The 23,013-nt window shown below is 39.7% G+C and overlaps 1 protein-coding gene across 1 annotated transcript; it reads left to right on the top strand.

Annotated features, from left to right (window-relative positions):
- Nucleotides 1-12,402: 12,402 nt before the first annotated feature.
- Nucleotides 12,403-13,217, top strand: LOC129733129 (uncharacterized). Its single transcript, XM_055694720.1, has 2 exons — nt 12,403-12,622; nt 12,935-13,217. The coding sequence occupies exons 1-2, from the start codon at nt 12,500-12,502 to the stop codon at nt 13,172-13,174; spliced, it is 363 nt and encodes a 120-aa protein (XP_055550695.1). The 5' UTR covers nt 12,403-12,499; the 3' UTR covers nt 13,175-13,217.
- Nucleotides 13,218-23,013: the final 9,796 nt, after the last annotated feature.

The following is a 23,013-nucleotide window of genomic DNA, read 5'->3' as shown; positions in this document are numbered from 1 at the left end:
TACATTGAAATTTTCAAAAATCCAGTCCACAATGTCAGAAAATTTCACTAATCCAGAGTTTGTTTCATCAACTGGATGTGCAAAAGGAACAACTGGGGTTTTAGATGTTCCTGGCAGTGCTGGGAACTCCTCCTGGGACTTTAAATTTGCAAGCCCAGGAGGAGTTTGCTTCGGTTTTTCCGCAGCACTGTTCGTACTTTTCATTACACTTTGGGAAATCTTGGGACCTTTACGGGGAAGTCTAGGAGAAGAAACATTTTTCCTCTTCCTAGAACGCTTTGAACGCTCCTTAAGTGACCGCTTGATTTTATCTCTGCGCTGCATGTACACCGGGCATGTGGAGAGCTCATGCTGGTTTTCCCCACAGTGAATACATTTTTCAGCATTAACACTGCAAGAATCTTCCGCATGAGTCTCCCCACACTTGCTACATCGTGCCTTATTGCAGCAGTAGGCGGCTGTGTGGCCTAACTGCTTGCAATTGGTGCAATTCATAACACGGGGTACATACAATCGCACAGGCAGACGAACCCGGTCGATCGAGACGTGGCTAGGGAGTGCAGATCCGGCAAACGTAGCGCGAAACGAGTCTGACGGAGTGTAAACTTTTTTACCGCCGACGAGAGACATGGACCGCAATTGCTTACAATCCAAAATCTTCGCCTGTGTTTCGGTATTTTTGAAGCAACCGGTTGCGCTTTTTAGGATACACTCGACAGACAGACTCGAATCGGTTATGACACCGTCGATCTCCACGTCTCGTGCGGGTATGTAGACGCGATACTTGCGTGTGAAGAGCTCAGAGCAAGCGATAGCATTGGCCTGTGCCAGATCGCTGACCACGACACGGAGCTTGTTAGGTCGGACCTTGGAAATTTCGGTCACGGCCTTGTACCCCTTCGTCAGGTCTTTAGCAATTTGCAGTATGTTTAAACGCTTTGAATTCACTCCTGCCTTTGGACGAAAATAAACAGTATAGCTGCCCTGTTGAGATCCGTCCGGGTAAAGCCTGGGGCGAGTGGGGACTGGAGAATGAACAGGGGAGGGGGTAACAGAAGGGTCAGGGTCAGGGGGGTTCGGGGATGGTGGCACGGGAGACGAGGGATCTATATCCATTGCGCTAAATGTAGCGCACTAGCGCCGACAAGAACACGTACCTCTTTACTTCTTCCTTCCAGCAGTGGTTGTCCGATCGTTCGAAGCTGCACCCAAAGCAGCCAGCAGCACCAATACAGCCACCAGCAGTGAGCCGGGTGTGAGATCACTCAGCACAGCGACACGGACTCGACTGTCAACTGATGGCCTTGAATAATACACTCTTTTGTTTGGCTATTCGTACACACGGACCCGATTGTAATAGAACGACCACTTTGCACGTCCGTTTCTGCCGAGTGTTCGACGCGGAATGCTGGAGTGGTTTGATAAGCCGGATATCTGGATGATGTTGGTGTTAAGATTGTGCGACCGGTGACGATCTATGAGGACAACCGTAGTTTCATAGGGATAGCTCTAAACCTGACATCGAACACCATTTTATATACGACCACATCGCAGCTGAATGCCTACAAACGGAATCAATTTAAACCGTAAAGCTGTTAGCGGACATCTTCACGAAGGCGCTGATTCAAAGTCCTGCGACGAACAGTTTGGCTCCACAATCAAAAGGGGGTGGCATAGTAGACATTGCTAAGCAAGGCATAGTAGACATTGCTAAGCAATGAAGACATGCAATCATTGAGATCGATTTGTCGATAAACTGTTCATCCCTCATTAACGTTTGCCTTAGAATTTGCCCGTTCGAGTCCAAGTCCAATGTTATTCTACAATTTTTCATTAACTAGCTAATCTTTTGGAATACCAGTCTAAAAACAATAGTCAACTAAACCTGCCGAACTTCAATAATATTATTATGATTCGAGTTTTAATTCTTGGCGCCCCTCGATGATCGACGAGCAGGCGACCACCTGCTTCGCCTTCGCGTTAATCCACCCCTGATTGTAGTCACACAAGCAAACTCCATCTTTTTGTCCTATGAATGCATACATTTTGTGCGTAAGAGTATAAAACTCACACGAACGAAAAATTCAAAATTCTTTAAAAGTATCGGAGTGATAGAATAAGCGGCAACAAGTGTCGAATTTCTTATCGAAATGGCTCATGTGCAATATATTCTCTTAATTTTCTTATCTTTGAATCGATTCACATCAACTAATAGTGCAATAAAGGGCAAACCACGTTGTCTTTAATTTTTCTGTCTGTTATATCTCATTATTGCCAACAAATGCCATTTCATCAAATCAATTACCTGTTTTCTTTTTCAAATTATTGTTAGAATGTAGCGAGTACATGTACAAAGAATTTGTATTAATTATTGTTTATAAGTTAGTTAGTTACTAAATATTTGCATGCTTCGAATAAAGTTCCACTTTAAATATTTAAAAACGGTTTTCCAAATAAACCGTTTTGCCTTTCTCCTAGAAAGGTATAGCAAACACTGGAAAAACCAAAGGTTTAAAAGTGCTCCCAATGGCCAAATGTCATATACCACTCGACCCCTTTCGACGAACTGAGCATTTTCTGTATGTATGTATGTATATGTGTGTATGTGTGTGTGTGTATGTGCAACTTTTTTTTCTCACCCACTTTTCTCAGAAATGGCTGGACCGATTTTCATGAAATTAATTGCAAATGAAAGGTCTAGTTGCGCCATTGGTTGTTATTGAATTTCATTGTAATCGGATTATTAGCTCAGAGGTTATGTATCAACATGTAAAAATCACGAAACATCAATATCTCAGAAACCACATAACCGATTTCAATAAAACTGTTTTCAAATGATCGGGCTGTTTTCAAAACCCTTAACTCTTAAATTTCGTTATGATTGAACAAATGGTTCAAAACTTATGTAAAGAACAGTTATCCTGAGGTTGTTTAAACTCACTCATTTTTCTCAGAGATGGCTGAATCAATTTTCACAAAATTAGTGTCAAATGAAAGGTCTAGTTGCCCCATAAGTTGCTATTGAATTTCATCGCAATCGGATCGTAACTTTGTCCGTTGTTTATAAAAATGTGAAATGTGAAATGTGAATCGAGCATTTTCTGCATGTATGCATGTATAGGTGTATATGTTTGTGTGTGGGTGTGTACGTGTGTATGTGCACCTTTTTTTTCGCACTCACTTTTCTCAGAGATGGTTTTACCGATTCTTTCTATCTTGGTGTCAAATGAAGGGTCTATTTGCCGCATAGGTTGCTATTGAATTTCATTGTAATTGTAAACTTTTAGTTTTGGCGTTGCGTCAGAATGTGAAAATCGCTCTTATATCTCAGAAGCTATGAACATAATTGAATTCAAATTAATGGGCTTTTAAACCCTCAAACAATGAATTTCATAATGTTTAAACATGTGGGTTTGGAAGATATAGAAAGAAACGTAACCCGCAGACTGTTCAAAACTATAGCTATGATCAAAATATGTGGCCTCAACATCATTTAAATTTTATTTTGTACTATTTCAATGTTTGCGGCTTTGCTCAGGATTGAAGTTGAAATAAAAAGTCATTTCTATCATTTCAATAATTGCCTTTCTCCTATTGCCTTTCTCTTAGAAAGGTATAGCAATCACTGCAAAAACTAAAGGTATAAAAGTGCTCAAAAGGGCTGAATGTCGTATATCACTCGACTTAGTCCGACGAGCTGAGTATTTTCTGTATATGTGAGTGTGTAACGCTCTCCCAATCTCACTCGATTTTCTCAGAGATGGCTGTACCGATTTCAATGAAATTAATTGCAAATGAAAGGTCTAGTTATCCTATAAGACCCTATTAAATTTTATTGTAATCTGATTTCTAGTTTAGAGGCTATGTATCAAAATGTAAAAATCACGAAACATCAATATCTAAGAAACTACACAACCGATTTTAAATTGGTTCTAAATGAACGGGCTACCTGATAAACTCTTAACTTTTGAATTTTATGAAGATTGAATATGTGGTTCAGAAGTTATGGAAAGAAACGTGTTCTGGAGATTATTTAATCTCTCTCATGTTTCTCAGAAATGGCTGAACCGATTTTCATAAAATCTGTGTCATATGGAAGGTCTTGTTGCCCGATAAGACCCTATTGATTTTTTTGCAAACGGATTATTACTTTGCCTGTTATGTTTGAAAATGTGAAATCCAGCTATGAAAAGAAACATATTCCGAAGACTACTTGGACTCACTCACTTTTCTCATAGATGATTGAACCGATTTCCACAAAATTAGTGTCAAATGAAAGGTGTAGCTGCCTCATAACACCCTATTGAATTTTGCTGTAATCGGACTGTAACTTCGTCTGTAATGTATCGAAATGTGAAAATCACGAAACTTCATTATCTTAAAAACTACACAACCGATTTGAACAATATTGATATCAGATGAACGGGCTAGTTAAGGGTTAACTGATGAATTATGATTGAACACGTGGTTTCAAAGTTTGGCTGCCCTATACGTTCCTTTTTCATTTAATTATAATCGAACTTAAGCAACCGTTATGTGTTAAATTGTTAAAACAACGAAAGTCTATTATCTCAAGTAATACACGACTTATTTGAACATAACTAGTGTCATACAAACGAGTCATCTCTCAAAATTACAAACAACAAACTTCAGAACAATTTGATATGCTGTTCAACAGTTATGGAAAGAAAAGAAATTCAAAGACTATTCAACACTATACCTGCTTTGATCAATATATATGGCCTCAACATGATTTAGATGTGGTGTCGTACTATTTGAACGTTCCCGGTATCGCTCGTGATTGAATTGTTCGAAATTAAGAGTGATTTCTTTTATTTCGCTATTTCTTAAGCGCTAACATTACGTCAAATTTCATATTTTATACTTCAATTACAACATCAATATTTTAAAACCCAAAGAGTGAATATACCTTTATTGGATTTAAGCATTCATTTAAATCTTTTTTTTACAAATAATAAGTCTGAATGAGAAAGGCTGAGTCTGACCGCTAGGTGGTTTAAATTAGGTTTATTCAATCACCGCAAGCAAAGCCACAGTCAGAATAGTAATTGGCATAATATTCCAATAATGAGATCCCCGGTGCTCAAGTGCGCTAATTGCCTTTCTCCACCGATGCTGCTGATGCGATGATTGACCCAGCCGAGAAAGTCTATCGACCTAAGCGGTGGGAGAGAGAATCTTTTCCTCTCTATCCTTTGGGCTGGGACAGTTGGGATAGATGATAGCTGATCGCGGGAAGAAGATGATCTTCGCCCAATTTTGACTTTCGTGCTTTCAGCGCGATTAGATATCCGCAAAGCAGGTTCCGGTAACGTAGTTACCGAAGAACGCTATATCTGAGGACTCTTAGACCCCTACACTTCATTTTAGTCTGGCTAGTGGAGGTGGTAGGAGTGATTTGTAATTAGTTCGGTCGTGTACGTGAAAAGGTATAAAGTGTTAACCGCATAAAACTTTCGAACAAGATCGCTAAATTGCTTTTTCTTAGATAGGCAAGCTATACCCATTCAGATAGGGTAGCTAGTGTGTGCGAATAGTGTATGCATCTGTGCGATTCAAAGGTAAGCCGCAAATTCTAACCGAAAAAAGCGGTCGCTTCACAGTGCCACGTGTGGCCTATTATCTCTTCAATAGATTTGCCGCAACCGCACCACTAAATACCAGTTCCGACCAGCAACCGCTATAGAGCCAACGCCAGGACCAGAGAATCCGCCCGGCGATTCACAAGGCCGGAAGAGGGTCGCTACCTTAATCGTGCGCCCTGGTAAGAGAGAGCATTCAGACGAGAAGGATAAGCTAAGCCAGCCCGGTTTCGACAGCACAGCATCCAACGCCAATCAGCAGGCGCGCGCAGCGCGCTAAAAGCAGAACCAAGAGAGGGAGAAAGAAAGGATTAACTTTATCCTCACAGCAGCAGCAGCAGTTGCAGCCGAGCCGATAAGCAACGTGGGGGACCCCATGTTGGCCCTAGCAGGCAATTGACCAACCAATGAAGTGGAAGATAAAATCCATCGAGAGTGGTAGGCAGCAGCGAGTGAGTACACAACCTAGAAATTGTCTATGCGCATATGACCGAAGAGAAGGGCCAAGACCCTAGAGAATTGTGCGATAAATTTGTTAATCGTGAATGGAAGAAAGTAAGATCGCACACTAGGGAGAGCAAATAGATAGTTTAAATGGAAAAGGAAAGGGAGAAGAAAGACTAGACCTAGCGAAGAAAATGATTAAGTCTAATGTTTGACACTAAATTAGGGAATGCTGAATAAATCTCATATAATTGTGAAACCAAACTTATGACTTTTGGCTAATATAGTGCGCTATTCCCCGTAGTGTCTTGTGAGAGGTTTCCATGTGGCTCGGTCGACGTAGTCCTGCCTAGTTATTTTTTTGTGTTGATTTTTGACCCTGAAATCAGCCACGATCTCTCCGATTCTTAGACTGGTTTGAGTGTAGGGCCTTTCCCGTGATGATAACAATTCTCCCGGTTTGTCTAGCGAGTATTTCAACCGTTGCTTAAAGGCACGGGGTTTAATGTGTGCGCAAGGTCATCTGACGTGATTTTTCTGATTTTTCGGAGTAGCGCGATAGGTGTTGGAGTCGGCCAACTGCTTTCCTCTCCCTAGTATAGGAATAAAAAGGAACCCTCCCCTAAGGGCAATCATCGTGGTGGGTGGTCTCTCTAAGCAGAGTGGCGCTTAAGCCCCCCCTTTAGCATCGGGGTACAGAAAGGCGGAAAAACACATTGTATTCATGAGCGGTTTATCGTTAAAGAGGTGTGTTAGAGAAAAATTGCTGTTTGTCTACAATTAGCTGATATAAACAAAATCCGGAAGTAATGCTATGTGTTTCAAACCAATGAAATTTGTCGAACCAAAGATGCAAAAAGAAAAAATAAATTAAAGTTGACAGTGCTTCGAAATGTGTGGCATTTATCCTAACTAAACTAATAGCCTTGGTGTTGAAAACAAAAGTTGTAACGGTTGAAAGTTTAATAATACGAACATTTCCATTTATAGTGATGATGCCAATAAATGAAACTTCATAAAAATTTGTTCCTGTTATCGGAAGCGTTATAATGCTTCCAAACTGAGAATTTGAACGTACTTATTGTTCAATCCACAACATTCATTCGAGTTTCTGGCACGAATCTACTCTCCAATTGGGTGTTTTGAAATAATAATGCAACGCTTTCTTTCCAAAAGACAGTACGATACTAGACGATATTTTCCGGTCACCCGGCCATAATTAGACCTTATCAATTTTGTTTTGAGATTTTTCCACGAAGCTATCTTTACGATGCTACGATTTGCAGAGAGAGGGTGTCTCAGAAGCCTTCGCAAAGACGAAGTTCTACTGCAAAAAATCATTCTGCCGTCCCGTGATATTTACATTCACTCGCCCACACAGAATATCGCACGCTTAGCCTTAGGGCTAATAGCGGTCTCGATCATCTAGATTAGTTGAGAGAATTCGTTATCGATATTGTTTTTGGCACATTTTGCATGTGTAGGATAAGTACAACGATACTTCGTGCCCCAGTGCTGAGTCGAGAAAATTTCCAGCTCGAAAAGATCCTCGACTCGATCGGGAATCGAACCCGACATAACAACCGTGTGGGAGATCTAGCCGACCGACATCGCTAACCACAGAATCACGGGGACCACGTTCACTCTCACTTCTCCTTAATATGAACTTGCCTTCATAGCTTCCTCGAAGATGTAACCGCTTGCTTCGACTATTCCTGAACTTTTTGCTATGTCGTGGCTAGCCACTTTTAGATTGCATATTGAATTGAAACTCCCTACGAATGATAGCATTAAATCGAGTTTAAAATCAAGATTTTACTATGATAACGTCAACAAATCGAAGCAGATCCTTGCTTCTTTAGCGGATCAATTGTATAGAAGAAACCGTTTCTTCTAGAATATATAAAAATGACTGGTGACGGAACAAAGAGTAGTAACCTCGTGTACAAAATGTTGTCTCTGCACTTTCTTAATAGCCTCATAGTAAGTGGGTATAAGCGGCTCTTAAATCTGAGAGGGTAGTTCAAATCATTTGTAGCAAAGTTGGTTCTTGAGATGGATACAACATCATTTCTGTGGTACTCCATTATAACCTTAAACATGTTCAATAGCACATGATCAATGGCAATGCTGTCATCCGCTTTCCATCACAGAGACTTTTCGTAGAGCTTAAGGTGCGTTTGTTACATAACGATTGTTCCTGAGCTTATAAATGAAATGTTTGACGGAACCCTAAGTCTCGCCATGTGAAAAGGGTTCATGTGCCATATGTAAACAAGCCACAATTTCACATTTTTCTATGAATGCAGGCTTCAGTTACCCGTACAAATAAAATTGTTTGATTGAAAAAAATTTCCTCCAATCAACAAATCGTATTTGTAACGGTATAGTACGTTTGTATAAATCGAAAAACTAGAACAGTTGGCTTTCACATGTTTGACGAGATTTAAGCATAATCTGTAAGTAAAACTTCTTGAGAACATTTCCACAAATTTCCATAATGATCTGTGCAATAGGAAGAATCAGTAGCGATTTGAAGCGAGTCTCGCCATTGCCGCATAAGCTAAACTTGACACTTCATACGCGTTTATCTCGGAATTGAGTGTCGCAACAAATGACTTTGCCGTATTTACGATTGCGATAAAACTACTGAACCGCCAGTTTCAGTAGTTTTATAGTACTGCGTGTCATGGTCTCTAGTAACTTTCACAAATTCACATTAACAGTATTTTTAGCATATTTTCTGGTAATTACCTCATTTGGTCTTCCTGAGTGAGGTGCATCGGTTGTAGAGGTACTCACACGACGAAATTGAGCAGCAAACAGATATGGTTGAATTCGCTGAACAATACTTATCTATCCATTGTATCGTCTAATCGGTATTTTTTTATCAGGAAGCAATGCATAACACCGGTCGCCAAAGCAAAAAAAAAAATCCCTTAAGCTCAAAATAGTAGCCCAGAAGAGATTATAACTTTTTAACCATGCCTGTGAATTTCGGTAAATTAGAAAATAAAAGTTCATCGAAAGTTTTCTGTGTTTTCGATGTTTATCAACATTCATCAAAATTATCTATCGAACGAGATAAAAATAAGATTGCTTCTTGTCCGACGTGTGAACTCCGTGTGGCAACTTTTTACACTACACTTTTCTTTTAGATATGTGCTGCTTACACCACACCACAACAGAGCAAAGAGTGGTGAACAACTCTGGAAAGAATACACAGAGGAACGCCGCGGAGCATAGGTGAAGCCAGAGGGGGGCAGGGGGGCCGTTGCCCCCCCCTAAATGTTGACATTGGTGCAGAATTTTGTTTTCAATAATTCGAATAGCACAAAACGGCATTTTTAGCCCATAGAAACATCTGTGTAAAGTAACAGCCAGATCAAAAATAATTGAAATGCTTGCGCTTTGTTGCGTGGAATTGCATAGGTTTTTCAGTTGATCCACCAAGGATATTGCAGCGGCAAAAGTACCGGGCAAATCCGCCTGCATCAAGTAGCTTGGAGTATTGGAACCGAGCTGTGACAATTCCTTACCTTGATTCTCTTGTAACCTCACTGGAAACACGGTTCGATGAAGATAGTGCACCTGCCTACGCGTTGTCCTTGCTGCATCCTGCTAACGTAATACGCATGTCGTTGGAAGAGTTCAAGCGCAAAACCGAAAATTTCGTAATTTTTTATGAAGTTGACCATTTTGTTGGAGAGGTGGAAGTTTTGTATTAACCTTGAAGCAGTATGAGAGCAGATCGTAAGAACTTGGAAGAGTTGGATCTTATAGACCTGCTAGCTACAGCCCGTTCTTTCTTCCCTGCGACTGAGAAAGCAGTTAAAATTGCACTTGCTCTACCATGGAAACATGCACGATTGAACGCTCGTTCAGCACATTATGTCGGGTGAAAACCTGGCTGAGGTCAACAATATTTGAACAGCGGTTGAGTGCTCTCTGCTTGCTGAGTGTTCATCGGCAGATGGTCAACAACAATCGTGAAAAGACAAATGAACCTCTTCCGGAACGTTTGACGTTTGATGCCCGAAGATTTTATTGAGAATATTGACTGTGTCTTCAATCTTCACGTCCTTGGGAAGCTTTGACAGGATGTAGTTGAGATAGCGGCTGTGCGAATGGGTGTCCAGCTGCCGGAGAAGTAAACGTACCTTCGCCGCATCATTCAGCTGGCCTGCATCGTTCTCGAAGAGGTCCTGGTAGCGGTTAAACAACAACGTCCGAACGTAACTCCGTTTTCTTCGTCGAAGACAAACTCGATGATGTTCGAATAGAGGGACTCCAAAATCTGCTCCGGGGTTTGATACTGACGCTGCTGCTGCTGGACCGCTATCCGCTGTAAAATTTGGGCCATCTTGTGAATCATATCTTGGATTCCCGGTTGCGGCTGCTGATCAACTCTATCTTCTGCCATGTTCGTGGATTCTTAAGATCCTCGTCGCCAAAATAATATGACCAATGGTTTAAATGAACTGAAGACTTTTTAGTAAAGAAAATCTATTTATATTCGAGATTGGACATAGAATAATAAAATGTTCCACTCTGATGTCAAGGACAACTTTTCACTGGTTGACTTGATGTAACAATCACTAAAGACTAGTATTTATTTCTATTTTTCAAAACACACTAAAGTCGCTTTTTACGTGGGGGATACGTGCCGCTTAAAAAAACGCGTAAATTCCGGAATCCGCGTAAAAAACGCGTAAATTTCGAAATAGAAAACTAGATAGTAAACAAATCTTTATGAAATTTTAATTATGTCAAACTTTATCACTTTCTGCAAATTTTAAACAATATTAAAAACATTCAGCCCTTTTCAATTTATGATCATGAAAAAAATATAAAATAAGTGTTAAATAAGAAGATAGTAAACAAATCTTTATGAAATTTTAATTATGTCAAACTTTATACCTTTCTGCAAATTTAAAACTAGCAGCAAATTCATACCATCAAACTCCGGCTAACAATACCCCTTTTGAAGATTGCTTTCGCTTCGCACTCGTTGGCATACAAAAGTAAAGCACACATTTTGCTTTATGAGAAAAAAAACAAAGAACAGTCGTCGCCCTCCGCATCTTTTCGTATTCATTTAGAACGTTGTGTCATTCCAGTGTCTTGGTTTTCAAATTCATAAATTCGTTGAATTTTGGAGCCTTCAACTTCAGCGGCACCACCTATTTCAATGTCTAGTAAGTTGTCAATTCATGGTGTTATACATGTATTTAAATGTCCTCTTGCAACCATAAAAACCGGATTAGGAAGATAAAATATATATGAAACAATGAAACATCGAAAAGAAAAGAAGAAATGAAAATTGCAGCGAAAGACATTTTTCCTGCGGATAAGTATAATGAGCTTCAAATTTTCTGGAAACAATTCAACACGAGATTTTAGCGATCACAGCGGAAGATGATGATGCTGATGATGATTTTTTCAATTTGTAATTAGTTTGTATTACTTATGTTGTTTTAGTTTATTAAAAAAATATATATAAATATTTGGGGCAAATTTGTTTAGTTCGAGGGGTCGTCCATAAATTACGTATTTTTTTCAATGGTGAGGACGCCCGGTGGCACTACTTGTGATCAAAGATCATATAATTCTATAAAAAAGGTAAAAAAGTGCCAAAAAATATTAAAAATTATATTTCGTTCTTTATGGACGACCCCAAACAAAAAATGGATGCCAAATTCGTGCTCAGCGCCCCAAAATTATGTAAATACCAAGTTTTCGTCGCATTTATCGACACTTTTTTTGCTTGGCCAGCCTTTGTATGGAGTCGCCCCACTGTGCGGCGGGTTAAACTGCTGCTGTTGGCGATCACATTAGGCCAACGCGGTCGATCGGCACACGCCGATTTGGATGATGAAAATAATTCACTGCATAGTGCCGCTTTCCGGGATCCCTCGACCGGAAACGGCCACTAGCCTCACCGGAGGACTTTTGTCTATCCGATGCTGGTCACGTGGGCAGATGAAGTGCGATCTGCGAATGTCCCTCGCGATGAAACGGCTGCAGGGAAAAATTTCGTCCTGGGGAAGAACGGTACGCGTTGCGTCTTTCGCTGTCCTGCTCTCGCTCGTTCGGCTGTGGGTGAGAGTGCGCAGCCTTGTGGCTGTACAAACGGGGTCATTAGCATGTGATCGGGGCCAATGGCTTTGAACTTTGAGCACATTTACCTTTCAATCAGATCAGAGTTGGGTAATGTCTTGAAAGTCATTTTATCTTTTCATTTAATAATTTTTATTTTTATTACAGATATATCAGACAGCTGGGATTTTGCTACTCAGTATGAACAAGCATTCAAACATGTTTACAAACTGACGATCGACATGCAGGCAGAACATGTCTCATTGTCTGATTTTTTTGTACAGTGGCTTATTGCTAGCGAGAAGGTTAAACAAACTAAACCAAATCCGTTTGCTAGTGAATTGGTGACTAGTATGGAAAAGCGATTGCAGAGTTTGAAAAACTCTAGGGCTTTTAAAATGACCCTCTATCTGGATCCGCGTCTGAATTATGCTGGCTCGAAGCTTTTCAGTTACGAGGAGAAAGAAGAGATTCAGGTAATGCATTCAGGTATATCCTTCTATACGTTAAACACTATCAACACAGACAAACAAACATAGTCCTCAAATTTCTTGACGAGTAAAAAGTTATAGAAGTAAGAATAACAAACTAATCCTATTGCAGCGAAAATATTCAATAGTATTTCTACATTTAGTCATTTTAAGAATCTTGACGATACCTTGCGTTATTGGCGTCGGTTTGTTTTATGTACTATGTACCCATACTCTCACTTGACACATTTTATCGCCTCAACAATGCGATTTTGCAGTATAGAGAATGAAATATATTATTTAACCTATTTTCTACAGGGTTACATCACTGAGTTATGGCACAGAATCCGAGATACTAGCATCCCAATTTCGGAAACCTCATGCGATCTTCCTGCAAGTAATTTGCTGGAGGATGAAAACGATATCCTCATAGCTGGACTTTTTGGAAGCTCTACCGTTAGCTCAGGCGATGGAGAAGGGAGTGGTTTCATGCAACAGCTGAAGGCGGTAGAAGTTGAACCTCGACGAGGCGTCAAATTTGATGTATGGGAGTTTTAGATGGATCGAAGCGGAACTCACCCTGAACTCAGTGCCGTGGCTTCGGTCGTGCTGGCAACTCCGTCTAACCAAGTGGCGGTAGAACCTCTACGGCCAATTTGATAGGTAACTTTAACGTCAGAAACAAACGTTGAAAGTTCCTTTTTGAATACATTAAATTCAGAAGAAATAGTTACCACAATAGGTGGAACTTTCTCCTTTTTTAAAGATTTTATATTTTGTATAGTTTCATTATTGGTAACTTCCATTTCACCAGCTTCTTGCTCAGGCAAAATATCAAAAGGATTGTCACTACAGACACTCGATGTGTCAGAAAGAGATGCCTCTCTTTTCCTCCCCGCAGCGATGCGAGGTTTCTTTTTCCGTCCAGCCATTTCAGGTGATACGAAAAAAGTTAAAACAAATGTTAAATTTAAAAGTAGGTAGTCTTGAGAAAGACTGATGGGAAATAACTTTCAGGTAGTCTTTAAAAGACACACTGACAAAACACAAACTTTGAAGCTATAGGCAGTCAAAGACCAGTCCACAAGCAACCGAAAAAACGTCTGATCTGTAGGACAGTTCAAGACGCACTGAGTTTTGTTTTGGTCATTATCGCCATTGTCTTCTGTCTGCTACTGTACGAAAAATTTGCCAATTTACTGAAAAATGACGGAAAAACAGTTATAGGACAAAGTGTAGTCCGCGGTGTAGCTACACCGAAAGAACGAAAACGACATAAGAAAGCAATTAGCACTATTACGAACTACTACTCCCTGTTCGCGAAGACCAGGACAAAATAACACGGTGACCTGATCGGTGGGTGTACCTACAAGGCAATATGTAGGTGCTGATATTGGTAGTAGTTTCTTTTGGGCAAGCCAATAACAGCGTAGCCGAGATAAGTAAGTTGTGGTATCGTCGTATGTCTCATGCAAGTCAACAAGCAATAAACAACCTTGCAAAACACGAGATGACCTTTGGTTTTGTAAAGGAGTTGGATTCGATTGGATTCTGTGATTCATGTGCTTTGACTAAGCAGCGCTGGGAGCCGTTAGCTTAGTAGCAAATAAAAGTCTCACCGTGGACCAAGGCCGCAAACATTTTTCAAATAAGCCTCAACTATTACAGGATAACTGAACGCTTCAATCAGACGCTGATGATTGAGAGGCTACGTTCAATGCTGTCTAATTCAAAAGCTACGAAGATGCTGTCTACGACGTGGCTTTAGCTGGAAACGTAAATCTTGCGGAGAAGCAAATGAACGCAAAACTTGACTTTGACAGGATACGGATTTTCGGACGCTATGACATGTATCCTGAACCAGCAGAGAAACGATATTAGAGCCCAAAAGCCGAGAAATGGTAATGGTTGGCTACACTCCGAATACCGAATACCAGCTTAGGGACAAACTGGCGAGCAAAATCGTTATTGTAAGAGACGTCAAATTTAACGAAGATTGTTTCCCTTACACTAAGACGGACTCACTGGTTCGCAAATCAGTAAGTGGCTTCTTGTTCAAAGTTTACGGCCACAGTTCCGGGGTCAAGCAACAAGCACATGGCATTAAGCGCTGATGTAGCTGGAGTGGTTTGATAAGCCGGATATCTGGATGATGTTGGTGTTAAGATTGTGCGACCGGTGACGATCTATGAGGACAACCGTAGTTTCATAGGGATAGCTCTAAACCTGACATCGAACACCATTTTATATACGACCACATCGCAGCTGAATGCCTACAAACGGAATCAATTTAAACCGTAAAGCTGTTAGCGGACATCTTCACGAAGGCGCTGATTCAAAGTCCTGCGACGAACAGTTTGGCTCCACAATCAAAAGGGGGTGGCATAGTAGACATTGCTAAGCAAGGCATAGTAGACATTGCTAAGCAATGAAGACATGCAATCATTGAGATCGATTTGTCGATAAACTGTTCATCCCTCATTAACGTTTGCCTTAAAATTTGCCCGTTCGAGTCCAAGTCCAATGTTATTCTACAATTTTTCATTAACGAGCTAATCTTTTGGAATACCAGTCTAAAAACAATAGTCAACTAAGCCTGCCGAACTTCAATAATATTATTATGATTCGAGTTTTAATTTTTGACGCCCCTCGATGATCGACGAGCAGGCGACCACCTGCTTCGCCTTCGCGTTAATCCACCCCTGATTGTAGTCACACAAGCAAACTCCATCTTTTTGTCCTATGAATGCATACATTTTGTGCGTAAGAGTATAAACTCACACTAACGAAAAATTCAAAATTCTTTAAAAGTATCGGAGTGATAGAATAAGCGGCAACAAGTGTCGAATTTCTTATCGAAATGGCTCATGTGCAATATATACTCTTAATTTTCTTATCTTTGAATCGATTCACATCAACTCATAGTGCAATAAATGGCAAACCACGTTGTCTTTATTTTTACTGTCTGTTATATCTCATTATTGCCAACAAATGCCATTTCATCAAATCAATTACCTGTTTTCTTTTTCAAATTATTGTTAGAATGTAGCGAGTACATGTACATAGAATTTGTATTAATTCTTGTTTATAAGTTAGTTAGTTACTAAATATTTGCATGCTTCGAATAAAGTTCCACTTTAAATATTTAAAAACGGTTTTCCAAATAAACCGTTTTGCCTTTCTCCTAGAAAGGTATAGCAATCACTGGAAAAACCAAAGGTTTAAAAGTGCTCCCAATGGCCAAATGTCATATACCACTCGACCCCTTTCGACGAACTGAGCATTTTCTGTATGTATGTATGTATGTGTGTATGTGTGTATGTGTGTATGTGTGTGTGTGTGTGTATGTGCAACTTTTTTTTCTCACTCACTTTTCTCAGAAATGGCTGGACCGATTTTCATGAAATTAATTGCAAATGAAAGGTCTAGGTTGCTATTGAATTTCATTGTAATCGGATTATTAGTTCAGAGGTTATGTATCAACATGTAAAAATCACGAAACATCAATATCTCAGAAACCACAAAACCGATTTCAATAAAACTGTTTTCAAATGATCGGGCTGTCTTCAAAACCCTTAACTCTTAAATTTCGTTATGATTGAACATATGGTTCAAAACTTATGTAAAGAACAGTTATCCTGAGGTTGTTTAAACTCACTCATTTTTCTCAGAGATGGCTGAATCAATTTTCACAAAATTAGTGTCAAATGAAAGGTCTAGTTGCCCCATAAGTTGCTATTGAATTTCATTGTAATCGGATTGTAACTTTGTCCGTTGTTTATAAAAATGTGAAATGTGAATCGAGCATTTTCTGCATGTATGCATGTATAGGTGTATATGTTTGTGTGTGGGTGTGTACGTGTGTATGTGCACTTTTTTTTCGCACTCACTTTTTCCAGAGATGGTTTTACCGATTCTTTCTATCTTGGTGTCAAATGAAGGGTTTATTTGCCGCATAGGTTGCTATTGAATTTCATTGTAATTGTGAACTTTTAGTTTTGGCGCTGCGTCAGAATGTGAAAAACGCTCTTTTATCTCAGAAGCTATGAACATAGTTGAATTCAAATTAACGGGCTTTTAAACCCTCAAACAATGAATTTCATAATGTTTAAACATGTGGGTTTGGAAGATATAGAAAGAAACGTAACCCGCAGACTGTTTTAAACTATAGCTATGATCAAAATATGTGGCCTCAACATCATTTAAATTTTATTTTGTACTATTTCAATGTTTGCGGCTTTGCTCAGGATTGAAGTTGAAATAAAAAGTCATTTCTATCATTTCAATAATTGCCTTTCTCCTATTGCCTTTCTCTTAGAAAGGTATAGCAATCACTGCAAAAACTAAAGGTATAAAAGTGCTCAAAAGGGCCGTGTGTCGTATATCACTCGACTTAGTTCGACGAGCTGAGCATTTTCTGTATATGTGAGTGTGTAACGCTATCCCAATCTCACTCGATTTTCTCAGAGATGGCTGGACCGATTTCAATGAAATTAATTGCAAATGAAAGGTCTAGTTATTATATAAGACCATATTGAATTTTATTGTAATTTGATTTCTAGTTTAGAGGTTATGTATCAAAATGTAAAAATCACGAAACATCAATATCTAAGAAACTACACAACCGATTTTAACAAAATTGGTTTTAAATGAACGGGCTACCTAAAAAACTCTCAACTTTTGAATTTTATGAAGATTGAACATGTGGTTCAGAAGTTATGGAAAGAAACGTGTTCTGGAGACTATTTAATCTCACTCATGTTTCTCAGAAATGGCTGAACCGATTTTCATAAAATCTGTGTCATATGGAAGGTCTTGTTGCCTGATAAGACCCTATTGATTTTTTTGCAAACGGATTATTACTTTGCCTGTTATGTTTCAAAATGTGAAATCCAGCTATGAAAAGAAACATATTCCGAAGACTACATGGACTCACTCACTTTTCTCAGAGATGGTTGAACCGATTTCCACAAAATTAGTGTCAAATGAAAGGTGTAGCTGCCTCATAACACCCTATTGAATTTTGCTGTAATCGGACTGTAACTTCGTCTGTAATGTATCGAAATGTAAAAATCACGAAACTTCATTATCTCAAAAACTACACAACCGATTTGAACAATATTGATATCAGATGAACGGGCTAGTTAAGGGTTAACTGATGAATTATGATTGAACACGTGGTTTCAAAGTTTGGCTGCCCTATACGTTCCTTTTTCATTTAATTATAATCGAACTTAAGCAACCGTTATGTGTTAAATTGTTAAATCAACGAAAGTCTATTATCTCAAGTAATACACGACTTATTTGAACATAACTAGTGTCATACAAACGAGTCATCTCTCAAAATTACAAACAACAAACTTCAGAACAATTTGATATGCTGTTCAAAAGTTTTGGAAAGAAAAGAAATTCAAAGACTATTCAATACTATACCTGCTTTGATCAATATATATGGCCTCAACATGATTTAGATGTGGTGTCGTACTATTTGAACGTTCCCGGTATCGCTCGTGATTGAATTGTTCGAAATTAAGAGTGATTTCTTTTATTTCGCTATTTCTTAAGCGCTAACATTACGTCAAATTTCATATTTTATACTTCAATTACAACATCAATATTTTAAAACCCAAAGAGTGAATATACCTTTATTGGATTTAAGCATTCATTTAAATCTTTTTTTTACAAATAAATAAGTCTGAATGAGAAAGGCTGAGTCTGACCGCTAGGTGGATTAATTTAGGTTTATTCAATCACCGCAAGCAAAGCCACAGTCAGAATAGTAATTGGCATAATATTCCAATAATGAGATCCCCGGTGCTCAAGTGCGCTAATTGCCTTTCTCCACCGATGCTGCTGATGCGATGATTGACCCAGCCGAGAAAGTCTATCGACCTAAGCGGTGGGAGAGAGAATCTTTTCCTCTCTATCCTTTGGGCTGGGACAGTTGGGATAGATGATAGCTGATCGCGGGAAGAAGATGATCTTCGCCCAATTTTGACTTTCGTGCTTTCAGCGCGATTAGTTATCCGCAAAGCAGGTTCCGGTAACGAAATTACCGAAGAACGCTTTATCTGAGGACTCTTAGACCCCTACACTTCATTTTAGTCTGGCTAGTGGAGGTGGTAGGAGTGATTTGTAATTAGTTCGGTCGTGTACGTGAAAAGGTATAAAGTGTTAACCGCATAAAACTTTCGAACAAGATCGCTAAATTGCTTTTTCTTAGATAGGCAAGCTATACCCATTCAGATAGGGTAGCTAGTGTGTGCGAATAGTGTATGCATCTGTGCGATTCAAAGGTAAGTCGCAAATTCTAACCGAAAAAAGCGGTCGCTTCACAGTGCCACGTGTGGCCTATTATCTCTTCAATAGATTTGCCGCAACCGCACCACTAAATACCAGTTCCGACCAGCAACCGCTATAGAGCCAACGCCAGGACCAGAGAATCCGCCCGGCGATTCACAAGGCCGGAAGAGGGTCGCTACCTTAATCATGCGCCCTGGTGAGAGAGCATTCAGACGAGAAGGATAGGCTAAGCCAGCCCGGTTTCGACAGCACAGCATCCAACGCCAATCAGCAGGCGCGCGCAGGGCGCTAGAAGCAGAACCAAGAGAGGGAGAAAGAAAGGATTAACTTTATCCTCACAGCAGCAGCAGCAGTTGCAGCCGAGCCGATAAGCAACGTGGGGGACCCCATGTTGGCCCTAGCAGGCAATTGACCAACCAATGAAGTGGAAGATAAAATCCATCGAGAGTGGTAGGCAGCATCGAGTGAGTACACAACCTAGAAATTGTCTATGCGCATATGACCGAAGAGAAGGGCCAAGACCCTAGAGAATTGTGCGATGAATTTGTTAATCGTGAATGGAAGAAAGTAAGATCGCACACTAGGGAGAGCAAATAGATAGTTTAAATGGGAAAGGAAATGGAGAAGAAAGACTAGGCCTAGCGAAGAAAATGATTAAGTCAAATGTTTGACACTAAATTAGGGAATGCTGAATAAATCTCATATAATTATGAAACCAAACTTATGACTTTTAGCTAATATTGTGCGCTATTCCCCGTAGTGTCTTGTGAGAGGTTTCCATGTGGCTCGGTCGACGTAGTCCTGCCTAGTTATTTTTTTGTGTTGATTTTTGACCCTGAAATCAGCCACGATCTCTCCGATTCTCAGACTGGTTGGAGTGTAGGGCCTTTCCCGTGATGATAACAATTCTCCCGGTTTGTCTAGCGAGTATTTCAACCGTTGCTTAAAGGCACGGGGTTTAATGTGTGCGCAAGGTCATCTGACGTGATTTTTCTGATTTTTCGGAGTAGCGCGATAGGTGTTGGAGTCGGCCAACTGCTTTCCTCTCCCTAGTATAGGAATAAAAAGGAACCCTCCCCTAAGGGCAATCATCGTGGTGGGTGGTCTCTCTAAGCAGAGTGGCGCTTAAGCCCCCCCTTTAGCATCGGGGTACAGAAAGGCGGGCCAGTTGCAAGAAAAACACATTGTATTCATGAGCGGTTTATCGTTAAAGAAGTGTGTTAGAGAAAAATTGCTGTTTGTCTACAATTAGCTGATATAAACAAAATCCGGAAGTAATGCTATGTGTTTCAAACCAATGAAATTTGTCGAACCAAAGATGCAAAAAGAAAAAGTAAATTAAAGTTGACAGTGCTTCGAAATGTGTGGCATTTATCCTAACTAAACTAATAGCCTTGGTGTTGAAAACAAAAGTTGTAACGGTTGAAAGTTAAATAATACGAACATTTCCATTTATAGTGATGATGCCAATAAATGAAACTTCATAAAAATTTGTTCCTGTTATCGGAAGCGTTATAATGCTTCCAAACTGAGAATTTGAACGTACTTATTGTTCAATCCACAACATTCATTCGAGTTTCTGGCACGAATCTACTCTCCAATTGGGTGTTTTGAAATAATAATGCAACGCTTTCTTTTCAAAAGACAGTACGATACTAGACGATATTTTCCGGTCACCCGGCCATAATTAAACCTTATCAATTTTGCATTGAGATTTTTCCACGAAGCTATCTTTACGATGCTACGATTTGCAGAGAGAGGGTGTCTCAGAAGCCTTCGCAAAGACGAAGTTCTACTGCAAAAAATCATTCTGCCGTCCCGTGATATTTACATTCACTCGCCCACACAGAATATCGCACGCTTAGCCTTAGGGCTAATAGCGGTCTCGATCATCTAGATTAGTTGAGAGAATTCGTTATCGATATTGTTTTTGGCACATTTTGCATGTGTAGGATAAGTACAACGATACTTCGTGCCCCAGTGCTGAGTCGAGAAAATTTCCAGCTCGAAAAGATCCTCGACTCGATCGGGAATCGAACCCGACATAACAACCGTGTGGGAGATCTAGCCGACCGACATCGCTAACCACAGAATCACGGGGACCACGTTCACTCTCACTTCTCCTTAATATGAACTTGCCTTCATAGCTTCCTCGAAGATGTAACCGCTTGCTTCGACTATTCCTGAACTTTTTGGTATGTCGTGGCTAGCCACATTTAGATTGCATATTGAATTGAAACTCCCTACGAATGATAGCATTAAATCGAGTTTAAAATCAAGATTTTACTATGATAACGTCAACAAATCGAAGCAGATCCTTGCTTCTTTAGCGGATCAATTGTATAGAAGAAACCGTTCCTTCTAGAATATATAAAAATGACTGGTGACGGAACAAAGAGTAGTAACCTCGTGTACAAAATGTTGTCTCTGCACTTTCTTAATAGCCTCATAGTAAGTGGGTATAAGCGGCTCTTAAATCTGAGAGGGTAGTTCAAATCATTTGTAGCAAAGTTGGTTCTTGGGATGGATACAACATCATTTCTGTGGTACTCCATTATAACCTTAAACATGTTCAATAGCACATGATCAATGGCAATGCTGTCATCCGCTTTCCATCACAGAGACTTTTCGTAGAGCTTAAGGTGCGTTTGTTGTATAACGATTGTTCCTGAGCTTATAAATGAAATGTTTGACGGAACCCTAAGTCTCGCCATGTGAAAAGGGTTCATGTGCCATATGTAAACAAGCCACAATTTCACATTTTTCTATGAATGCAGGCTTCAGTTACCCGTACAAATAAAATTGTTTGATTGAAAAAAATTTCCTCCAATCAACAAATCGTATTTGTAACGGTATAGTACGTTTGTATAAATCGAAAAACTAGAACAGTTGGCTTTCACATGTTTGACGAGATTTAAGCATAATCTGTAAGTACAACTTCTTGAGGACATTTCCACAAATTTCCATAATGATCTGAGCAATAGGAAGAATCAGTAGCGATTTGAAGCGAGTCTCGCCACTGCCGCATAAGCTAAACTTGACACTTAATACGCGTTTATCTCGGAATTGAGTGTCGCAACAAATGACTTTGCCGTATTTACGATTGCGATAAAACTACTGAACCGCCAGTTTCAGTAGTTTTATAGTACTGCGTGTCATGGTCTCTAGTAACTTTCACAAATTCACATTAACAGTATTTTTAGCATATTTTCTGGTAATTACCTCATTTGGTCTTCCTGAGTGAGGTGCATCGGTTGTAGAGGTACTCACACGACGAAATTGAGCAGCAAACAGATATGGTTGAATTCGCTGAACAATACTTATCAATCCATTGTATCGTCTAATCGGTATTTTTTTATCAGGAAGCAATGCACAACACCGGTCGCCAAAGCAAAAAATAAATCCCTTAAGCTCAAAATAGTAGCCCAGGAGAGATTATAACTTTTTAACCATGCCTGTGAATTTCGGTAAATTAGAAAATAAAAGTTCATCGGAAGTTTTCTGTGTTTTCGATGTTTATCAACATTCATCAAAATTTTCTATCGAACGAGATAAAAATAAGATTGCTTCTTGTCCGACGTGTGAACTCCGTGTGGCAACTTTTTACACTACACTTTTCTTTTAGATATGTGCTGCTTACACCACACCACAACAGAGCAAAAGAGTGGTGAACCACTCTGGAAAGAATACACAGAGGAACGCCGCGGAGCATAGGGGTAGCCAGAGGGGGGCCCCCCCCTAAATGTTGACATTGGTGCAGAATTTTGTGCAGACGCTGCTGCTGCTGGACCGCTATCCGCTGTAAAATTTGGGCCATCTTGTGAATCATATCTTGGATTCGCGGTTGCGGCTGCTGATCAACTCTATCTTCTGCCATGTTCGTGGATTCTTAAGATCCTCGTCGCCAAAATAATATGACCAAAGGTTTAAATGAACTGAAGACTTTTTAGTAAAGAACATCTATTGATATTCGAGGTTGGACAAAGAATAATAAAATTTTCCACTCTGATGTCAAGGACAACTTTTCACTGGTTGACTTGATGTAATAATCACTAAAGACTAGTATTTATTTCTATTTTTCAAAACACACTAAA

Source organism: Wyeomyia smithii, chromosome 3, assembly GCF_029784165.1.
Source record: "Wyeomyia smithii strain HCP4-BCI-WySm-NY-G18 chromosome 3, ASM2978416v1, whole genome shotgun sequence".
NCBI classification, from domain to species: domain Eukaryota; kingdom Metazoa; phylum Arthropoda; class Insecta; order Diptera; family Culicidae; genus Wyeomyia; species Wyeomyia smithii.
This window is presented reverse-complemented; position numbering and strand designations above follow the sequence as displayed.